The sequence below is a fragment of the Rhinoderma darwinii genome, chromosome 1, assembly GCF_050947455.1.
Source record: "Rhinoderma darwinii isolate aRhiDar2 chromosome 1, aRhiDar2.hap1, whole genome shotgun sequence".
In the NCBI taxonomy this organism is placed as follows: domain Eukaryota; kingdom Metazoa; phylum Chordata; class Amphibia; order Anura; family Rhinodermatidae; genus Rhinoderma; species Rhinoderma darwinii.
The window spans coordinates 110,458,498-110,482,225 of NC_134687.1; the positions used below are offsets into that span (position 1 = coordinate 110,458,498).

The following is a 23,728-nucleotide window of genomic DNA, read 5'->3' on the forward strand; positions in this document are numbered from 1 at the left end:
GGTCGGACTCTGAACAGGAGTGCTATTACCTATCGGAAGATGAGTTAGAAGAAAGAGACGAACTCTTACCTTCAACTTCTTCCACTCAAGAGAAAAAATTTTTCTTCTCTTCCGAGATGTCTGATACCCTAATTCAAGCAATACGGGAAACTATGGATATTCCCGAAGTGGACCAACCACATACCATCCAGGATGAGATGTTTGGAGGTCTAACGGGAAAGAAAACAAGGGTTTTTCCGGTAAACGAAAATCTTAAAAGAATGGTGACAACTGAATGGGAAGATTCAGAAAAAAGGCTCTTCATTTCAAGAGATTTTAAGAACAGACTTCTCTTTGATCCAGAGGACACTAAGCCTTGGGATGAAATCCCAAAAGTAGATGTCCCAGTCGCCAGGGTTGCTAAAAAAAACGCAATCCCCTTTGAAGATTCCTCTCAGTTGAGGGACGCCATGGACCGAAAGGCAGACGGACTACTAAAAAGAGCGTGGGAATCTTCCTCGGCCTTGATCTCAACTAATATCGCGGCCACATCAGTAGCAAGAGCAATGTTCATATGGCTAAACCAGCTAGAGACCCATCTGATGATGAAGACATCACGACAAGAGCTACTAGAATCTCTACCTTTACTAAAAATGGCAACCGGATTCTTAGTAGACGCTTCAGCGGAATCTATTAGATTTGCTGCCAGGAATGGGGCTCTCTCAAATGCTGCTAGAAGAGCATTATGGCTCAAAATGTGGTCAGGAGATACGAAGTCCAAAAACAAGTTGTGTTCTATCCCATTTACAGGGTCTCTGATGTTCGGTCCTCTCCTTGATAACATACTGGAGAGTGCAACAGATAGAAAAAAGGGGTTTCCTGAAGAGAAACCAAAAAAACCCCCTCAATTTGGAAGATTTCGCCAACAGAGGGATCCTACTTCACAGAACTACAGCGGGAAAGGGAAGTCCGGTCGCTGGAGTTACCCCAAAGGGAAAAGGGGTCGAGGATATCTCCTTAACCCAAATAATTCATTCCAGCCCTCAAAGCAATGACGCCAAGAGTGTGGGGGGAAGACTCCTACAATTTTATCCCGAATGGTCGAGAATAACCCAGAACCCCTGGGTTCTAAAGATAATAGAAGAAGGATACAAAATAGAATTTTCCTCCAGAGAAATTCCTAATAACCCAGTACCAAGCAAAAGATCTTCATCAGGTACTTATCCAGGACGTCCAGAAATTACTCAGATTGAGAGCCATTTCCCCAGTTCCCCACAACGAGATATGCAAGGGCCACTATTCGAAAATCTTCTTGGTCAAAAAACCAGATGGTTCCTACAGGACAATAATCAACCTGAAGTTCCTAAACAAATGGGTGAATTATCGGAAATTCAAGATGGAGTCTATCAGATCGACTACTCCTCTAATAAGGGAAGAGGCATCAATGTGTACGATCGATTTAAAGGATGCGTATTATCACGTTCCTATCCCGCGTACCAGAGATTCCTCAGATTCGCAATTCAGGACGGTCCTTCCATTCTCCACTTCCAGTTTGTCTGCCTCCCTTTCGGCCTTTCCTCCGCCCCCAGAATTTTTACAAAAATTATGGCAGAGATCATGGCATTCATAAGAAGTCAAGGTATAGTAATTATCCCATATCTAGACGACTTCTTGTTGACAGCAGATACTCCTGCTATCTTAGTCAGTCATCAGTCACAGGTTCTTTCCCTACTACAAAAATTGGGATGGATAATCAACTTTCAGAAGTCGAGTCTTCCTCCCCAGAAACAGAAGGTCTTCTTAGGAGTACTGCTAGACTCCTCCCTTCAACATTCCTTCCTCCCAAGAGAGAAACAAATACTCCTACTGGCAGAAGTAAGAAAATTTTGGGGGAAAGACGCCTGTTCCATAAGGGAATGTATGCGGATGTTGGGAATGATGACATCTTGCATCCAATCTATTCCATGGAGCCAATTTCACTCCAGACCCTTACAGAATCTGATCTTATCCCGGTGGGATCGAAAACAAAACTCCCTGAATTTAAAAATGCAAATTTCCGAGACTGTGAAATCATCTCTCCTGTGGTGGCTCTGCACAAACAACATAGACAAGGGAGTCCCCTGGAGAACTTCTCCTTATGTAGTGATTACCACAGATGCCAGCAAACACGGCTGGGGGTCAGTAATCCAAGACCAACACTTTCAGGGCACATGGACTGGTCAAATGAAGATGATGTCTTCAAACTTCAAAGAACTAAGAGCTGTATGGGAGACACTTATAAGAGCTTCACCCACCATAAAAGGGAAGCATATAAGAATTTTATCGGACAACACGACAGCAGTGTCCTTTCTTCGCCATCAAGGGGGAACAAGACACACTCTTCTTCAGGGCCTCTCTGCACAAATTTTCAGTTGGGCAGAAGAAAACGTCCTATCAGTCACGGCAGTCCACCTAAAAGGCTCAGAGAACCTATCAGCAGATTTCCTGAGTCGGAAAAAAGTAGACCCAGGAGAATGGTCCCTAAACAAGGAAGTCTTTCGTTGCCTAACCCGAAATTGGGGTTATCCACAAATAGACCTGTTTGCCACGAGGAAAAACACTCAAGTAGAGACATTCTTCTCCCTAAATCTCAGAGACAACCCATTGGGAGTAGATGCATTGTCCCAACACTGGGACATGGATCTGGCCTATGCCTTTCCTCCGTTTCCTCTAATACCAATGGTGTTAAGAAAAATCCAGGAAGATTTGACAAAGCTCATCATTATTCTTCCCTATTGGCCGAAAAGAAGTTGGTTTCCAATCGTACAATACCTAGCGTTCGAAGATCCTATCATGCTCCCAGTCAAGGAGAATCTTCTCTCCCAGGGTCCCTTATTCTTCCAGGGAATAGAGACTCTGAAATTGTCAGCCTGGATCCTGAAAGGCAGATCTTGAGGAACCACGGTCTGTCAGACGAGGTAATTTCAACTATCTTATCAAGTCATAAAGAAGTTACCTCTAAAATCTATCAAAAGATTTGGAAGAAATTCTGTTCCTGGCATGGAATCCCAGGACCAGATCCCTTTTCTCCCAACATTGCAAAAATCCTAGATTTTTTACAATCGGGATTCAAAAAAGGACTTAGCCCTAGTACCTTAAAGGTACAGATTTCAGCCTTAGGTAATTTTTTTAACACTCCTCTGGCTGAACATCGGTGGATCAGAAGATTCACCCAAGCGGTCTCTAAACTGAAACCTTCCCTAAAGAAATCAGTTCCTACCTGGGATTTGAATGTGGTGTTAACGACTCTTTGTGAGCCCCCCTTTGAGCCGCTCGACAAAATTAGTATGCATTTTTTAACTCTAAAAGCTGCATTCTTAGTCGCTATTACTTCAGCAAGAAGGATTGGAGAAATCCAATCTCTATCAATCATAGAACCGTACCTAAAAGTACAAGAGGATAAGATCATCCTAAAGCTGGATCCCTCATTTATTCCAAAGGTATCTACCGCTTTCCATAGAGAACAAGAAATAATTCTACCTTCCTTTTATCCAGATCCAAAAGACCAACAAGAAGAAAAATTCCATTGCCTGGATGTCAGGCGAACAATTCTTCAGTATCTGGATAGAACCTCCTCCTGGAGACGAGATAAAAATCTATTTGTCCTATTCGGGGGAAAGAATAGAGGAAAGAAAGCCTCAAAAGGCTCTCTAGCGAGATGGGTAAAAACCACCATACAAGAAGCCTACAAGTCCCAAGGACTATGTGCCCCACAAGGCATCAGAGCCCATTCAACAAGGGCAGTCTCGGCATCCTGGGCAGAAAGAAGAGAAGCCTCTATTGACCAAATCTGCAAAGCTGCCACTTGGTCAAGCCATCATACGTTTTACAAACATTATAGACTCGATGTGCTGTCCGATACGGATTTAAGTTTTGGACGGAAAGTCCTCCAATCCATAGTCCCGCCCTGAGCATTATAATCTGGTATTGCTCCTGTAGTGCTGTCATGAGGGATGTACTGGAAAATAGCAATTAGACCTACCGGTAATTGTATTTCCAGGAATCCATCATGACAGCACCATTATATTCCCTCCCTTATTGAATTCTGATTTGTGCATTTAACATGTCAGTTATTATCCCTAGAAATAAAATAGGGTTGCATCCATCCTGGTGTAGTAATTGAAAAACACTGGCAAGTGGGTGGTGGGAGGGGCCTTTTAACCTCTCTGTCTTCCTGTCCCTACAGAGGTCAAGAGGGCAACCTCCTGTAGTGCTGTCATGATGGATTCCTGGAAATACAATTACCGGTAGGTCTAATTGCTATTTTTTAAGAAAGGCATCCAGACCCTCCTTGAACTGGTTCAATTATTCACCCATCACCACATCATGTGGCAGAAAGTTCCATAGTCTCACAGTAAAGAATCATCTTGGTGAAACCGCTTTTCATCTAGAATTTTTATTTTTAATATATATATTTCTTTTTTGACGGAAGGTGTTGCGGGTTCCAGGACGGATACGCTACGTGAATTTTAGTCAGCGTATCCAACCCGTGGGAACCCGACCTTACAGTGCGAGATTTGTTTGATTTAATCTGTCTGTAAAGCATGAAACATAATCTGGCATCCGTAACCAAATGCTTATAAAGCGATCAGAAGAAATGTCAGACCGGGGTCTTCCTCCCTATTTAAATTTCCATTTAAAAAAAAAAAAACACAAACATGATTGTCCCATGATTAAACATTAACCCCTTCAGGACACAGCCTGTTTTGGCCTTCAGGACGCAGCCAATTTTTTCAAATCTGACATGTTTCACTTTATTGGTAATAACTTCGGAATGCTTTTACCTATCCAAGCGATTCTGAGATTGTTTTCTCGTGACACATTGGACTTTATGTTACTGGCAAAATTTGCTCGATACATTAAGTATTTAATTGTGAAAACACCAAAATTTTGCGAAAAATTTGCATTTTTCTAAATTTATATGTATCTGCTTGTAAGACAGATGGTAATACCACACAAAATTGTTGCTAATTAACATCACCCATATGTCTACTTTAGATTGGCATTGTTTTTTGAACATCCTTTTATTTTTCTATGACATCACAAGGCATAGAACTTTAGCAGCAATTTCTCACATTTTCAAGAAAATTTCAAAAGGCTATTTTTCCAGGGACCAGTTCAGTTGTGAAGTGGATTTTAGGGCCTTATATATTAGAAACCCTCTAAGTCACCCCATTTTAAAAACTTCACCCCTCAAAGTATTCAAAACAGCATTTAGAAAGTTTCTTAACCCTTTAGATGTTTCACAGGAATTAAGGCAAAGTAGATGTGAAATTTTCAAATTTCTTTTTTTTTTTGTTGCAGAAATTAATTTTTCATCTATTTTTTATTTTTTTGTAACACAGAAAGTTTTACCAGAGAATCGCAACTCAATATATATTGCCCAGATTCTGCAGTTTTTAGAAATACCCCACATGTGGCCCTAGTGCACTTATTGACTGCAGCACAGGCCTCAGAAACAAAGGAACACCTAGAGTATTTTGGGGCCTCCTTTTTTATTAGAAAATATTTTGGGCACCATGTCGGGTCTGAAAGGCTCTTGCGGCGCCAAAACAGTGGAAATCCCCCAAAAGTGACCCCATTTCTGAAACTTGAGGAAATTATCTAGGGGTATAGTGAGCATTTTGACCCCACAGGTTTTTTGGAGAAATTATTGGAAGTAGGCCGTGAAAATGAAAATCTACATTCTTTCAAAGAAAATGTAGGGTTAGCTAATTTTTTCTAATTTCCACAAGGACTAAAAGGAGAAAATGCACCACTACATTTGTAAAGCAATTTCTCCCGAGTAAAACAATACCCCACATGTGGTAATAAACGGTTGTTTGGACACACGGCAGGGCTTAGAAGGGAAAGAGCGCCATTTGGTTTTTGCAGCTCAAATTTAGCAGGAATGGTTTGCGGAGACCACGTCGCATTTGCAAAGCCCCTAAGGAACCAAAACAGTGAAAACACCAAAAAAGTGACTCCATTTAGGAAACTACACCCCTTGAAGAATCCATCTAGGGGTGTAGTGAGCATTTTTAACCCACAGGGGTTTCATAGATTTTATTAGAATTGGGCAGTGAAGATAAAAAAAATCCTTTTTTTTCCAATAAGACGTAGCTTTAGCTCAAAATTTTTCATTATCTCAACAAATAAAGGAATAAAAAAATTTGTAAAGCAACTTCTCTGGAGTACGGAAATACCCCATTTGTGGTCATAAACTGCTGTTTGGGCACACGGCAAGGATCAGAAGAGAAGGAGCGCCATTTGGCTTTTGGAGCACAGATTTTGCTGGATTGGTTTCTTGACACCGTCACTTTTGCAAAGCTCCTAAGGTGTCAGTACAGTGGAAACTCCCCAGAAGTGATTCCATTCACAAAACTACACCCCTTGAGGAATTCATCTAGGGGTGTAGTGAGCATTTTGACCCCACAGGTGTTTCATAGGTTTTATTAGAATTGGGCAGTGAAAATTAAAAAAAATCCTTTTTCTTCAATAAGACGTAGTTTTAGCTGAAAATGTTTCATTTTCTCAACAAATAAATGAAAAAAAGCACCACAACACTTGTAAAGCAACTTCTCCTGTGTACGGCAATACCACATATGTGGTCATAAACGGCTGTTTGGGCACAGAGTAGGGCTCAGAAGGGAAGGAGCGCCATTTGGCTTTTGGAGTACAGATTTTGCTGGATTGGTTTCTGGGCGCTATGTCGCATTTGCAAAGTCCCTGTGGGACCAAAACAGTGGATCCCACCCAGAAGTGACCCCATTTTGGAAACTACACCCCTCAAGGTATTCACTTAGGGGTGTAGTGAGCATATTAACACCACAGGTGATTGGCAGAAATTGGTGTGCACTCGATGTTGCAGAGTGAAATTTTTTTCTATAGATATGCCAATATGTGGCGCCCAGCTTGTGCCACTGGAGACACACACCCCAAAAATTGTTAAAAGGGTTCTCCCGGGTATGGCGATGCCATATATGTGGAAGTAAACTGCTGTTTGGGCACACTGTAGGGTTCAGAAGGGAGGTAGCACCATTTGGCTTTTGGAGCGTGGATTTTGCTTGTAGTAGTTTTGTATTGAGTCTTACTGGTGTTTCCGTTTATAATGTGCGGGTACATGTAAGCCGGGCGGAGTATATAAGGGGCATAGTCAGGTGGTATAGTGGGGTAAACAAAAACAATAAAATAATCCATAGATATGTGTTACGCTGTGACACAATCCTTTCTGCACAGGCCGGTGTCGCACTGATAAACTGTGTCCTTTCTTATCCCCCTTTTGGTCCACACTCCGCACCTTTGCAGTTTGAGGAATTTTGCTGAGAAGTGTTTTCCTGGTATAATATGGGCACCGTCGCTTCCAGCAGCTATATTTGGGCACTCCCCTTCCTGGTTCCCTAATTTTAGGGACCTTGATGATTCGCCACTTGAAACAGAAGAAACGTTCCCCTCGGGCCGGCACATCTGCATATTTTTATTTCCTGGCTTATTGGAGCCTTAACTAATTTTATTTTTTCATAGACGTAGCGGTATGAGGGCTGTTTTTTTTGCGGGACGAGCTGTAGTTTTTATTGGTACCATTTTGGGGTACATGCAACTTTTTGATCACATGTTATCCTTTTTTTTTTTTGGGAGGTAATGTGACCAAAAAACAGCAATTCTGACATTATTTTTTAAATTCTTTTTATACAGCGTTCACCACGCGATATAAATTACATGTTACCTTTATTCTGTGGGTCAGTCCGATTCCGGTGATACCTAATTTATAGAACTTTTTTAAGTTTTGCACAATAAAATAACTTTTGTAAAGAGAATGGATTTTTTTCTGTCGCCATGTTGTGAGAGCCATAACGGTTTTCATTTTTTCGTCGATGGAGCTGTATGAGGGCTTATTTTTAGCGAGACGAGTTATAGTTTTTATAGGTACCATTTTTGGGTACATGCGACTTTTTGATCACTTTTTATTTAAATTTTTGGAAGACAAAGTGACCAAAAAATAGCAATTATGTCAGTATTTTTTAATTTCTTTTTTTACGCCGTTCACTGTGCGGAATAAATAACATAATATTTTTATCGTTTAGGTCGTTACGGTCGCAGCGATGCCAAATATGTATGGCTTTATTATTTTTTTCAATAATAAATGACTTGATAAAGGAAAAAGGGCGATTGTGTTATTATTTGAAACTTTTATTGTATTTTTACAACTTTTATTTGTACTTTTTTTTTACACTTTTTTTTTTACACTAGGGGACTTGAAGGTCCAACTGTTTGTTTGATGTTCTAATACATTGTACTACCCATGTAGTGCAATGTATTAGAACTGTCAGTTGTTCACTGACAGCAAGCCGATCAGGCTCCACCTCCGGGCGGGGCCTAATCGGCTAATGTAATGGCAGATAGGAAGCCTTTGTTAGGCTTCCGGTTGCCATAGCAATCGCCCCCCCCCCGCAACAATCGGCCCCCGCAATCGCGTAGCGGGGTGCCGATGTTGCTATAACAACTTAAATGCGGCAGTCACTATTGACTGCCGCAATTAAGGGGTTAATCGGTTCGGCTCACCGCTGTGATCCGACCCGATGTTTTCCCCAGTACTAAGGCTGCTAGTAGCAGCCTGTACTGGGAGATGCCGGGCTGCGGGGAACATCTGTGTGCTCTGTTAGGAGCACACGTGGATTAACGGGCTGCAGGCACAACGACCAGCTTTGCAACCCGTTAATCTACGTGGGGTTGTCGTGAAGGGGTTAAGTTTCTCTGTTGGATCAGGCAAAATATAACAAACTTTTTAATTGACATCGGTTTTAAAAAAATGCTGATGTCTGATATTATCATTACATACTTGTTATGGTGCCCCCTGCTGTTAGTTTAACCCCTTCACGCCGCTGCCATTTTTCTGATTTTCATATTCCTTTTTTTTTCTTCCTCCTCCACCTTCCAAATGCCATAACTTTTTTTTTTTTTTTTTTCTATGCTGTCAAAGCTGTATGAGGGCTTGATTTTTGCGGGACGAGTTACCTTACTAAAAATGGCAACAGGGTTTTTGGTGGACGAAGATGTCAGATTTGCCGCCAGCAATGGGGCAATATCAAACGCGGCTAGAAGAGCATTGTGGCTCACGATGTGGTCAGGAGACACTAAATCTAAAAACAAGCTTTGCTCCATCCCCATTACAGGGTCTCTAATGTTTGGGCCTCTCCTAGATAACCTGTTAGAAAGCGCAACATATAGGAAAAAGGGGTTTCCAGAAGAAAGACTCCTCAATTTCGTAAGTTTCGCCAACAAAGTGAAGCCTCTATTCCCTCTACCTCTGTAGTTCGGCAGTCGGGCCGCTGGAGTTACCCCAGGGGTGGAAGATGTTGGGGATCTCTCCTCAACCCCAACGACTCATTTCAGCCCTCAAAGCAATGATGCCTGAAGTGTGGGGGGAAGACTCCTACACTTTTATACCGAGGGGACCAAAATTACCCAGAACCTGTGTGTTTTACAAATTATCAAAGAGGGATACAAGATAGTTCTCCTCCCTTCCACCAGAGAAATTTCTATGAACCACGTACCAATCAAGAAATCTCCATCAATTTCTCATCTTAGACGTCAAGAAACTTCTACAACTAAAAGTGATTGCTCCGGTATCCCACAACGAAAGATTCAAGGGCAGGGCTACTAAAAAATCTTCTTGGTCAAAACACCAAATGGTTCTTACAGTACTATCATCAATCTGAAAATATTGAACAAATGGGTAAAATATCGCAGGTTCAAGATGGAGTCTATCAGATCGACTACTCCACTGATAAAGAAAGAAGCCTCAATGTGTACAATAGATTTAAAAGATGCTTGCTTCACGTCCCTACGCACCCAGCCTACCAAAGATTCCTCAGATTCGCAATTCAGGACGGTCCTTCCGTTCTTCACTTCCAATTTGTTTGTCTCCCCTTTGGCATTTCCTTTGCCCCCAGAGTAGAATAGCGGATTCTCCGTCTACACTAAACAACCATCGGTTAAAGGGTCTTGCCCTACTACAGAAATTTGGATGGATAATAAACTTCGAAAAGTCAAATCTTCCTCCCAAAAACAGAAGGTCTTCCTGGTAGTAATGTTAGATTCCTCCTTCCAAGGGAGAAACAAATTCATCTACAGACCGAAGTGAGGAAATTTTGGGCAAAACACACCTGTTCCATAAGCGAAGGAATGCGGACCTTAGGTCTGATGACATCTTGCATACGGTCCATTCCACTCTTAACCCTTACAGAATTAAATTCTGTCCCAGTGGAATCTAAATCACGGTCTCGGGAATCTGAATTTTTGAATTCAAGGAGTCTTGAAGTCATCTCTCCACTGGTGGCTCTGCCCAAGCAACATAGAAAGGGCTCCCATGGAGAACTTCTCCTTATGTGGTAATGACCACATATGCCAGCGAACAATGCTGGTGGTCCGTTGTCCAAGACAAACCTTTCAGGGCACAAGGCCTACTCTGACACAAATTATGTCGTCAAACTACAGAGCACTAAAAGCCGTATGGGAAACCTTCATAGAAGCTATGCCCATCATAAAATACATGCGTGTAAGAGTCTTATCGAACAACACAACTGCAGTATCCTTTCTTCGCCATCAGAGAGGAACAAAAACGCTCCTCTTCAAGCTGTCGCTGCGCAAATCTTCAGTTGGGCGGAAGAAAATGTTCTGTTTCCGCAGTCCACTTAAAAGGATCAGAAAACACATCGGCCGACTTCCTAAGCCGGAAGAAAATAGATCCAGGAGAATGGTACCTGAACAAGGAAGTTTTCCAGTCCCTAACACAGAAATGGGGTTATCCCCAGGTGGATCTATTCGACACAAGAAAAAAACTCCCAAGTAGATGCATTCTTCTCCCTAAATCTCAGAGAGAACCAATTGGGAGTAGATGCATTGTCCCAACCCTGGAACATGAATCTTGGCCTATGCCTTTCCTCTAATCCCAGTGGTGGTTAGGAAAATCCAGGAAGATTTGACAAATCATCATAATTCTTCCTTATTGGCCAAGAAGAATTTCAATCATCTTATTAAGCCAAAAAGAAGTTGCCTCAAAAATGTATTGTAAAATTTGGAAGAAATTCTGTTCTTGGTATGGAGGTCTGGGTCCAGACAGATGTTTTTGTTTTTTTTTGTTTGTTTTTTTTTTCCTCCTAACATCGCTAAGATCCTAGATTTTTTTTTATTTTTTGTACAATCTGGATTTAAAAAAAGTGTTTTATTCCTAGTTCCTTTTTAAAGGTACAAATTTCAGCTCCAAGTTTTTCAATACTCCCTTACCTGAACATAGGTGGTTCAGAAGATTCGCACAAGAAATTTCTAAATTAAAGCCATCCCTAAACAAATCAGTACCTGCCTGGGATTTAAATGTAGTTCTAACGGCTCTTTGTGATCCTCCTTTTGAGCCTCTTGACTCAATTGATATAAAAATCTGCATTTTTAGTCTTTTATTACATCAGCGAGAGGGATTGGAGAAATCCAATCTCTTTCAGTCGTAGAACCCTACCTAAAAGTTCAAGAAAACAAGATCATTCTAAAACTAGACCCTTTTATTCCAAAAGTGCCTACTACCTTCCTTTTTGTCTAGATCCAAAAGACCAGCAAGAAGAAAAATTCCATTGCCTGGATGTCAGGCCTACAATACTTCATTATCTGGATAGAAACTCTTCTTGGAGACCGGATAAAAATCTATTTGTCTTATATAGTGGAAAGAAAGCCACAAAAAGCTCTTTAGCGAGATGGGTAAAAACTGCCATACAAGAAGCCTACAAGTCCCAAGGACTCTGTACCCCCCAAGGCATAAAAGCTCATTCAACTAGCGCATTTTTGGCGTCCTGGGCAGAAAGAAGTGAAGACTCTATGGACCAAATATGCAGAGCTGCTACTTGGTTGAACCATCATACGTTTTGCAGACATCATAGGCTAGATGTGTTGTCAGATATGGATTTAAGTTTTGGACAAAAAATCCTCCAATCCGTAGTCCCGCCCTGAGCATGATAATCTGGTATTGCTCCTGTGGTGCAGTCATGAGGGATGTACTGGAAAGTAGGAATTACCGGTAATTGTATTTCCAAGAGTCCATCATGACCGCACCCTTACATTCCCTCCCCTTCTTCTTCTTTTTTTTTTTTTTTTTTTTAAATTTTATTTTTTTTGTTGAAATTCTGATTTGTGTAAGTAACATGTCAGTTATTATCCCTAAAAATTAAAATTGGGTTGCATACATCCTGGTGTAGTAATTAAAAAAAACTGGCAGCTGGGTGGTGGGAGGGGCTTTTTAACCTCTGTCTTCCGGTCCCTATAGAGGTCAAGAGGGCAACCTCCTGTGGTGCTGTCATGATGTATTCCTGGAAATGCAATTACCTGTAGGTCTAACTCCTACTCTTATTTTTTTTCTTGTCGACTTTGAGTGCTATGAGGGCTTTTTTTTTTTTTTTTTTTTTTTTAGTGGGACGAGCTGTAGTTTCTATTGGTACCATTTTGGGATACATGAGACTTTTCTAGCACTTTTATATTCAGTTTTTTTTGTAGGAGATGGCCAAAAAACTGATTCTGGCGGTTTTTAATATATATATATATATATATATATATATATATATTTATATTTTTTTTTATGGCGTTCACCGTGTCAGTTAAATAATGTTATACTGTAATAGTTTGCTTACATTATATACTGCAATACGAACGTGATTGACAGGCACCTATTAAGCCGTGCCTCCAGCAATGTGTACAAAAACCTGTAGGGCCATCTAAGGATTTAAGCGAGTGGGATCCTGCTCGATACACTGAAGTTTTGGCTGTAAGATACAGCTGACGCGCTCGATCTATGAAGTGGGCTCCCCATTGTGCCCGCTCCATACTACCCCACCCGACCTCCACCGTGTATATATACGGCGGATGTCAGGAAGGGTTTAATACTTTTCTCAGAACGTCCTCCTAATGTGTTTAGTGCTGGTTAATTTTTTTTTATTGGCTGGCCTGCACAACAGCAGGTATCGCTCTGCCGCCAGTGTGCAATGGGATCTGGGCAGTAGGACGGGCCTACTAGGCATGTGTCCGCTGGCACTGGACTTCTTCCTAGGTGGGCGTTCTGAGAGGGAGTCCACAGAACTCCAGGGCGCAGCATGACAAGTATGTAACAGCAATATATAGACACCGTTAAAATGATTCCAATTGAAAAACAGAAACGTAATATTTAATCATGGGGCAATTTAAAGGAGATTATGGGAAATGTACATAATCTCGCTTCTCTTACTACATGTGTTTTCAATAGAAATAAACCTATATAGCCTTCGTTAATCTAATGTGTAGTCACTTTATTGTATGATAAAGTAAATTTTCATAGATTACAGTAGTAAATGGGCCATCTGCTGGCCAGTGTGTGGTACTTCAGACAACTGATTAGAACTATATAATTCTCAGCATTTGCAAACCCAAGTACCAAATAAAAAAAACAATGAATTATATGAGATTTGAACAAATATTATTCAGGGTACGTGTCTCGGCGTTTACAATATAACCGCTACATTTGATGAAAATGCAGGCTTTCCTTTCATGCAGTTATATCACAGGCTGCCAGCTATACTGAAACCCAAGTAGGAGGTGAAGCTAGTCACTACTTCCCTTTCTGAACTATACGTCTCAACATGTTGTTGTTTTCCAACTAAGAATTCTGGTGCACAAATGAGTTTACAGGGGGAGACTGCACATAAGTATTCAGGAGCAGTCCGGTTATAATCTGGATTGAGAGATGCTTTTACATTATGAAGGATATCTACCTTGTAACTGTTAATGACTTGTTACTTTTTCAGGTGGCGTTTGTAGCTCTGACCTGTGTAGCTGTGTTTTTTTGTGTATTTAATGGTGAAGAAGACGTATGTAAGCCGTACATAGCTCCATTTAATCTGACGACTACTGTGGTCATGTCTAAAGTCATTCTGTGGCTACTTCACATGGTCAATGAGCGTTTCATTCAACACCAGCAATGCAAAGTGAGGAGCCAAGGATATCTTAACTTGTACCGTTCAACGAGGCAACTCAAGACCCTTCCCCTGGTCATTCACTCAACAGGTACGGTCTATGAATAATGGGTGTTATTACTTTGCCTTTTTTAATACAGTGATACTGTACTATAAAATAGAAATCTAAGCTTCTAAAACTTGTTCAATTGACTTATGCATTTCTAAAGGCTATGTACACATTTAAAATCGTGTTGTGTTTTTGTTTTAATTTTTTTTAAATAAAAATGTTAATCCGTGTGTTTGGTGCAACTTTCAAAATACTTTTTATTAAAAAATATTTTGACTTTGAGATACAGCTGCTTTTGTATCCTGTATAAAGAGCAGCTGTATCGTGCGCGAAGACCTGATTCCGTCAGGTCAGCAGGACTGACTGGTTTAGTGAAAGTGAGTCACGCAGGATCCACCTGTAATCTATCACATCAAGTTCTGAACTTGGATGTAGATGTGATAGATCACTGCTCGATCCTGCATGTCAGACTCACTGGACCCACTCACTAAACCAGTCAATGCCGCGGACCTGATCTACAGGGTTCAGTGCAAGATACAGCTGCTATGTATACTGAATACAAAGCAGCTGTATCTCAAAATGTAAACATAATTTTTAATTAAAGTATTTTGAAAGTTGCACCAAACATACTGGTTTTTTTTCTTAAATGTTTATTTCAAAGGTTTACGTAGCCTTTTTAACTGTGTAATTATTATTCTTTTATTAGTAGCTGATCGTTAGAGGACCAGTCTGACATGTCTGTTCTAGTAAATCTGTGTGTAAAATAACCGTTCTGGAGCGCCAAAGATTATGTAGAAACAGAGATCCCAGAACCACAATGCTAATTTTTCCCATCACGAATGCTAGAAATATTGGTTATACTGAAGAGTGTAGATGAATTAATAAGATACTGTAGCTATATTCTAACCTATATGGAAAAAAACCCACAAAAAATTGGTTAAAAAAATAATTAAATTGGCCAGAAAGAACAGATATGCAGCTTGTTCTATGGACTACAGGCAAGCTGCTTTAAAACCGAAATCTGTAGATACTGTGTAATACCAGCTGATGTAGATTTCCACTATAATTTACACCAGTTTCTGGCATAAACGTTAGTGAATTTGCCAGGCAGCGGGCCTGGCCCGTTTTGATGAGCCGCGCACATTTTTAAATAGGTGGGACGGCATGTAAATACATTTAATGCCATGATTCTGGCGTACAGCTGTTCTTTAAATTCACCTTTATAGTTATATATTTATTAACATGTGTGTGGGTGATACATTATGGTGTCTTAAGAGAATATAACTGTACGTCATTGATTGCCTTCCACTGATGCGGAGCTGCCATCTTTCTTTTTTTTTATATGATGAAACAGAAAAATGAACATAGCCTTGCTGTTATCTAAGACATAGGATTTTATTTTTTAATCCTGTTACATCTAAAATAGTGTTTTTAAATATTTATGTATACATACCATAGCAAATGCAATAAATTCCATTTAGCAGAAAGGCATATGAAAGGAATATTTGCTTGGTTAATATAACTTAAAGCTGCAGTCTCAGATACAGCCACAAGATGGCAGACTAGCTACACTGTAGGGAGTCATTTTTGCAACTCTTGCATCTTGGGTATATAGTACAATAAACACCTTATGCAAATTATACATTTTTAGAAAATACCAGAGTTCCACAGCCAAATAAAATTGGGGCCTCGTGGTTTTAAGTTCTCTTCTCACTTATCTGGAAAGTATATCCTGTAGCACCAACACATTCCGCGTAAAGAATGTACCCACATTGGTACATATTCCCTATGTGGGCACCATTTAATTACCTTATGTCAAGCACTTGCAACACAATCAGAAGAGAGTAATTCCTTTATAATATACAATACTTATAATACAGGATAATCTACAAATAGTAAGGAGTTTGTACGACCTTTTTGTTTACATTGGCAAAGGTAAACTTACTGGTGTCTCCAGGATTTGTCTGAATGTTTTTTTGATACCAGCATAGCACACTATATAGCCATGATCCGTTAAAACGGTTCCGCGTTGCAATATTTCTGGTATATATTGGGCCACGTGAGCAGAAAAGAAGGTATAGCTTAAAGTATTTCCGCCCCTGTGCGAAGCCGTAATTGGCCCTATACGAGGCAATGACCTCATACATACTTGATGCGGTCACGCAGTTAGGATTCTATTTTATGTATATATAGTATGTTTAATGAGAGAGTGGTCTAAATGATCCTGTTTGTGCATTGTACAGTCTAGAGAACGAGCAGGACCTTTAGCTTCCACTGTGAACATTGTGATTTCATTAACTGTAAACTATATCCATTACAAAATGTTTTTTACACATACATCGATCTTTGAATTTTTTTTCTTTTAGTTTTTATATCTTCTGTCTCTTGTTTACAACGTATAGATTTGTTTCCTAGATAATTTTGGTAATGTAGAAAATTAAATTACGGAGAAAATCCTAAGGCGATGTGCGATTTTATATTTTGACACTGGATCTTTGTGGGCGTCTTCAATAAAAAGAATGTTACTTTTTTCCCATGCATTGTATCTAAACTTAGGCCTTATTCACACGAGCGTTGAACACGTCAATGTGATGGCCGTTAAAACAACGGCCGTCACACTCACGCATGTATCTCAGTGGGGCCGTTCACACAGCCGTTGTTTCGACCTGTCCTATTATCTTCCATTTTCACAGGCTGAAGTCTATGGGGATCCGTGAAAACAGGACCCACACGTGGGGAACCTCTGACGTGAAAAAACGGCACATTTCCACGTGCTCATTTGAATCTAGCCTTGCCTGCAGTGCATTATATTGTAATTGCTTTGTACAGTGTAGATTTTAGTTTCTATGCAGGTTCAAGCATCAGGAGAAGTCCCCAGACTTGTAAGGACAGAGATAGTAAATGTGTAAAGTTATGGCTCTCAGAATGCAGTGAGGCAAGAACTGAAAAATATGCAGCGTCCTTAGGTGGTTAAAGCATGAAAAACTCTTTTAATCCAATACCAGTTAGTTGTGGATTACTTGTTGAGACATTCATTTATAAGGTTATAGTTTTAGCAGTGAGATAGGGAGGAATGTAGGATATTGGCTTTAGGTGAAGGGAACATGATGTAACTTTGGATTAGATGTAAAGAATAAAGAACCGCTATGAAAATGTGAAATATGGCTTTCTGCTCCGACAGGGCTTATTTTTACGCGGCAGCTTTTAAAAGGGGCCGCGTAAAAAAATCGCCTGTGAAAAAAGTGCATGTCACTTCTTGAGCAGTTTTTCATGGACTCTATAGAAAAAAGCGAGTTGCTAAAAAAAAAAAAACTTCTGAAAATCAGGAGCTGTTTTCCCTTGAAAACTGCTCCGTATGTTCAAAAGTTTTTTTGCTAAGTGTGTGAACATACCCTTACAGTAAAGACACTTAGTTCTCTTTCTCAGCAGTGCGGAAGGTAGCATGCAGCGAAGTGTCCCCATATTGGCTATAGTGCTAAAAAAAAAAACAAGCTCAGCAAGGTTAAAACCAGGATACTAAAGTGTTAAGGGGAAGGATTGATCTACTGTATCAAATGCGGGTATTGTACATTAAACATGGCAGATGAGAGGTTAGAAAGAGTCCTTGGAAATGTAAGCCAGACCGTCAGGGGCCCTTTAAAGTGTAAGTAGAGAGATGGTTGACCGGATGAGAAGACCCCAGGCATTCCAGCTGTAAAGCAGCAAAGAAATGGCCTGAGACAGAATAATAACCGATGATAGACATGGACCAATAATTGTCCGTTGTTCAAGGCTCGTTCGTTGGGTGACCGCATAGTTTTTGCAGCATATAAAATCATTGTCAGCAGCGCATCGTCCCAGGGGATCTGCTTTCGACGATGCAAACTGATGACCGAACAATCGTATTCACAATCATTCGTCCCCATAAAGCAAGCATTGGCCCATGTTAAAAAGAATCTGCCTGCAGATGGAAGGCCTCAGAATTGCTGACCGAGCCATAAAGAGGTGGGGGAGGGTATTCTAAACACACTTTTTGTCTCGTTTATGCAAGATGCATGACAGAGAAAATGATGTTTAATTCCCCTGGTGCGCAGATCGCTAATACCACTAAGGCGGGACTAGTTGTGCAAGTGGCACTGCACGCTGCAAGTCCCGCCCCTCTAAGTAACGGCTCTAGCGGTCTCCTGATTGCTCTGCGTAACGGCTCTAGTGGCCAGAGTGGCATTTAGCGGCGATTTCACCGGTATTGCAGCCTTTTCTGAAGTGGAAAGGGAGAAGGCTGCAATACCTACGAATTGCTGCTAAATGCGTGTCGACTTTTCACAATACGCAAGTAGAAATGAAGGGGAAGCAGCGCTCATATGAGCGCTGCCACCCCTTTAAAACAGCTGATCGGTGGGGGTCCCGAAAGTCGGGCCCCGACCCATCAGCTATTGATGGCCTATACTGAGGATAGGCAATAAATTTTTAGTGGCTAGAAAACCCCTTTAAAACTGCTGACCGGTCCCTTTTTATTATATCATTGATCTGCGCTCCTTATTGGCAGAAATCTGCCCATTCAAACCAGCATTTACAGTGTGGCTTTTTGAGATTGAGTAACCTATACATGATTAAAGTAGGAAACATTTTAGAGGAAAGGCTGCACACATTGGTCAAATAAAGAATCGCATCCAACGAGACTGTATGGAAAAGATGCAGGTAGGTTGAGTAGAGGAGTGCACTGCAGAGACTCTGTATATACATTGGTAGAATGAGTCCTTTTATCCAAGAGTTGTGAGCGATCTGTAGTTCTACAATACCTGCTCATGTCCGTCAGATATCTTACAGACCTGTAGTATTCTGTTGTACTGTATCGGTTTGGGGTGTGCATTACAAATTTGCTGTATGCCCCATGCTGGATGAAATAAAGCATTTAAAATCCTGGACAAGGCCCTTCAGGGAGACGCGCTTTGATATGAGATGTAAGCAGCTTAGAGCTTTATAAATATATATGGTCAAGTCCTTCATTTATTTTTTCCTACATAAAACTGACTCTAAATGAACTTTGAAAATGTGACTAAAGGGATGTCTGTTTTTGAAATTCAATGTACTGATTCTGTTTTTTCTTTTTCCCCTGAAGCCTAGTTCTTAACTTATCTTTGTTCCTTTCTGTAGGCAATGCGGCTGTACTTCTAATTATCTCTGCCAATGATTCCTTTGGTCAGAAAAATCTCTATCTCTATCTCATCCTGAGTGTCCTTATACTGGAGATGATCCTATCTGTGGTTTTCCTTCTGATGTACACAGGTGAGAACATCCGCCACAGACCATCTGGGAAATTCCAACTATTTCTGTGACATTTGCCCTTTTCTGTTGAGACTACGTCTTTGTAAAAGGTTTTTATTTTTATTTTTGGGTGGGGGGAAGGAAACAGGAAATGTTAACAATTGAAAGTAGATCATTAAAGTTTCCATGTTTGCTCAGACAGAACTTCAAATATCCCACAACAGGGTGGGCAGGCGGCATGTGCACCCACTTTACAAGGCTGGCACCTGGAGTAAGTTGGCATTAAATAATTTGAGGAACCTTAAAAAGATGGATACAGATGGGGGAATTTACCACTTTTTTTGTTCATTCTACTTTGTGATCTGTTTCCCTTTTATTTCCAATGCGGAGTCTCGTTTTCTCCAGAGGCTTTATCTCTTCAGCGGGCCTGGACATTCTTTACTATTCCAGGAATGAAAATGGTTTCCTCCCTCCTGATCAGTGTTTCTTTGATGTACGTTTATGCCCTCTCCGGGCTGTTATCAGCAGAGATGAAGATTTCTACTGTTACCTGCTAAGTGCGTGTCCCTCAGGCTTATTTAAATGGCCCAGAAGCTAGCTTTGCACAAAGTGTTGACAGATCCAGTGCCATACTACTATTGCACACCGAATCAAATGCCTCTCACCCTCTGCTTTATTTCAGGAATGGTCTACGTTCATAAGAGACTCCTAATGACTCATTTTGATCAATCTAAATTTAGTAAAATAAAGTGTATGTATTCTAGGAACTGCCTAACGTCTGACCTTATGACTAAACTTCTTAAATTAATTTGTAGATTACTAGTAGCCTTCACTACTAAGATATGGGTATTTTATTTTTATACCAGACCGTAAAAGGCAAGGTCTCCAGTATAGTGTGATGCTTTTTGTTACTGTACAGTAAGTGTTGGTGAGGTTATTTATTGAGTCTACGAAACCATGTTCTAAAAATAATCCATCCTACTGCCACCGATAAACCTGTAATGAATAGTGCAGCTAAGGCTGTGTTCACACTAGTGTCAGAGCTTCTATTTATAACAGCCATGACATGAATGCCAAATGACTTTCCAAATGGATACCGACCATTCCTGATGGACCCAATCGATATATTCTGTCTGGTTTCTTACATATTTGATGGCAACAATAGTGCAACAAACTGCTGTTCTTGCCCTCAAAATTACAGGAAACTCTTGCAGAACCGCTAGAGGAGGCTCTGAACGTGAATATGAACAGCGCCATCTACTTGTGTATGTAGGATGGGTGATGGAGGTACCAGAGTGCTTTCCATAGCTCTGAGTTGCTGGCTGTGACTGAAACTTCCTGACCCCAGTTCACGTTAGAGCTGCAATGGAGCACAAATCACTGCATAAGGCCCCATGCACACGACCAGGGGCGGATTGGACATTGTAATTACCGGGAAGATTTCCTGCAGGCGGCTCGTATCGAAGACCTATTGGGCTGCCTGGCCTGCCCATTCCTCCTCAGGGTTTACATTTTAGGGTATGTTCACACGGCTTATTTTCAGCCGTTTTTCCCAAAAAAAGGACGAAAAATCAGAAACCGAACGCCTCCAAACATCTGCCCATTGATTTAATTGGGAAAAACTGCATTTTGTTCCGACGGGTCATTTTTTTACGCGACCGTTTTGAGAAATGAACGCGTAAAGAAACACACACGAAAAAGTGCAAGTCTCTTCTTGGGACGTTTTTTGGAGCTGTTTTTCTATAGTTTTTCATACAAAAACGAGCGTTTCTCAAAAAACACCTGAAAAGCAGGAGCTTTTTTTTTTTTGGTTAAGCGTGTGAACATATCTTTTCTCCCCCCTGGCCAGGCACAGTGTGCTGGCCAATGACTGAGCGGTGGACAGCCCTACACACACAAAGTTCTGGGTGGAGCTAGCACTGCCCAGCCGTCGGACTCACAGACCGCATTTGTCTACCACCTCCCACACTCTCAACCTCCGTTGGCGGCGCGGTGCTTCCATTGTCTTCTGGCTCCTGAGCCGAGTTTGAAGTGTGAGTGTGACAATTTGTGTGTGTCTGTCTGTCTGTCTAGTAGCCATATGCGTTTTTTTTCCAGGCTGATATCTATTACTTATGGGCTGACAAGATCTCTGTACTAGGGGCTGATAATCAGCTCTATAGAAATTAATGGAGCGCTTGTCGTTCATGAGCACTAACGCTCCATTCCCATCGAGCACTTCAGGGGAATTTCGGTCCCCCGTTCTCCTCTTTGCTGGGTGTCCAGGGGTTGGACCCCCAGCGATCACCCGTTTATCCCCTATCCTTTGGATAGGGGATACATGTGTTTTGTGGGAAAACCCCTTTAATGTGAAATAGTTATTAAAAAAACTGCATAGTAAAGTGTAAACAAAATTAAAAAAAATACATATATAGTATTGCCCTAATCGTAACGACCCGAACAATAAAGTTAATGTTATTTAAACCACATGGTGAAAAGCAGAAGTAAAAAATATCGCCAAATTGCTTCTTTTTATTTTATATTTTTTTCATCCCCATACCCAAAAATTGTGCTAAAAGTTAATTAATAAGCCCCATGTACCGTAAAATTATACAAATAAAAACTACAGCCCATCCCGCAAATATGAAGCCTGCATACAGCAATGTCCGCAGAAAAAGTTATGGCTCTTAAAATATGGTGACACAAAAACCAATAATTAAAAAAAAAGAAGGGTTTACTGTGTAAGGCTACATTCACACAACCGTTTTCAGAACAATGAAGTTCTATGGGTCTATTCACGTTGGCCGTTTTTTTAACGGCTCGTGAATATTGGCTGTAAAAAAATAGGACGTTCTATTTTTGGCCGTTTTTACGGCCAGACGGCTCCCATGGAAGTCAATGGATCAGTTTTTACCGGCAGTTTTTCAAGAAACAATCCGTGTAAAAGGTAAAAACTGATCGAGTACTCCCCGCACGACAGCTCTACCTTGAGCGCGGAGCCCGGGGAAGCCCTAGACATTACTGTCCATATAAGGACAGTGGATTCAGGGCTTTCAACAATGGAATCCCCTGCCAGAGCATCACAAGATCTCTGGCACGGGACTCCAGTCTTGTAAAGGGCACCCCCCTGCCTGAAGATAGCAAACCCCTCCCCATCCCCCGTAGATAGCGCCACTGTAGCTCCCTGTAGGAGCGAAATCCCCGGCAGCCAGGCCCTGCTCTGGCAGGGGATTCCGCTCCTGGAGAAGCCCCCGGCGTCCCTATCCATATATGGACAGTGACATCAAGGGGTTACTCCTGGAGCGGAATCCCCTGCCAGAGGGATTCTGCAACTACGGCGAGCTACAGTGGTGCGATCTACAGGGGGCATGTTATCTACAGGGGGCGGTGCTATCTACAGGGGACATTGTGGGGCAATCTGCATGGGCACTGTGGTGGCACTGTGTGTGCTCTAGAACTATCTACAATGGGCATTGTAGCACTATGGGCGCTGTCACTTTATATGTGGGTACTATAGTGGGTACTGTGGCACTAAGGGCACTGGCAATATTTACAGTGGGCACTGGCACTATCTACAGGGACATTGCGGCACTATCTACATGGGCACTGTGGCACTATTTACAGAGACATTGCGGCACGATCTACATGGCCACTGTGGTGGTGTCATGGGGTTTGGACAAAAAAAACTGACAAATGAAATCCATGCGTTTTTCATGGTCGTGTAAAAATAAAATAACGCATGACAAACTGCCATTAAAAGCGGACAGACATACTGAAAATAAATGAAAATTTAGAGACCCACTGATACAAAATGACCATGAAAAACTGAGTTGATCGGTTTCTAATGGCCATTTTTTTTTCACTGTCGTGCGAATGTAGCCTAAAAGTAGTAAAACATAAAAAAAACCTATATAAGGCTTTGTTCACACCTGTGCCATATCTGACTGAAACAAACGGAAACCATAGGTTTCCGTTTCCATCGCCATTGATTTCAATGGTGACGGATCCGTTGACAATGGTTTCTGTTTGTCTCCGTTGTGCAAGGATTCCGTCCTTTTGACGGAATCAATAGAACGAAGCCTAAATTAGGTATCCCTGCAATCGTAACGACCCGCTGAATAAAGTTATGTTCTTGATGCCAAAAGGTAAGCCGCATAAATTTAAAACGCAAAAACGAATGGCAAAATTTTTCCATTACCCCACCAAAAAAGTTAAGCAATAAATTATATGTACCCAAATGCAATGCCTCGCTTACTTGTGCATTAACACCACTGACAGGCTCCGCCTACCAATGTGTTTTTGCATTGGCCCAATCTATCACCTTGTGGATATGGCTAAAGGTTTGCTGACTCCCGACTACTTGTGTTAGCCCTGCCTGCTGCCAATTTGGACCCACTTGCAACATGAGGCCACTTTTAAAAAAAAAATAAAAAAAATTCCAGGGCCTCTAAGTTCCCAATCCGCCCCTGCGCAC

The 23,728-nt window shown here is 41.2% G+C and overlaps 1 protein-coding gene across 1 annotated transcript in view; it reads left to right on the forward strand.

Moving 5' to 3' along the window:
- TMEM192 (transmembrane protein 192) overlaps nt 1–23,728 on the forward strand; it is a 103,121-nt gene that overhangs the window by 26,857 nt on the left and 52,536 nt on the right. Inside the window, 2 exon segments of the mRNA XM_075847286.1 lie at nt 13,815–14,073; nt 19,165–19,296. Coding sequence (XP_075703401.1) covers nt 13,815–14,073; nt 19,165–19,296 — 391 coding nt within the window.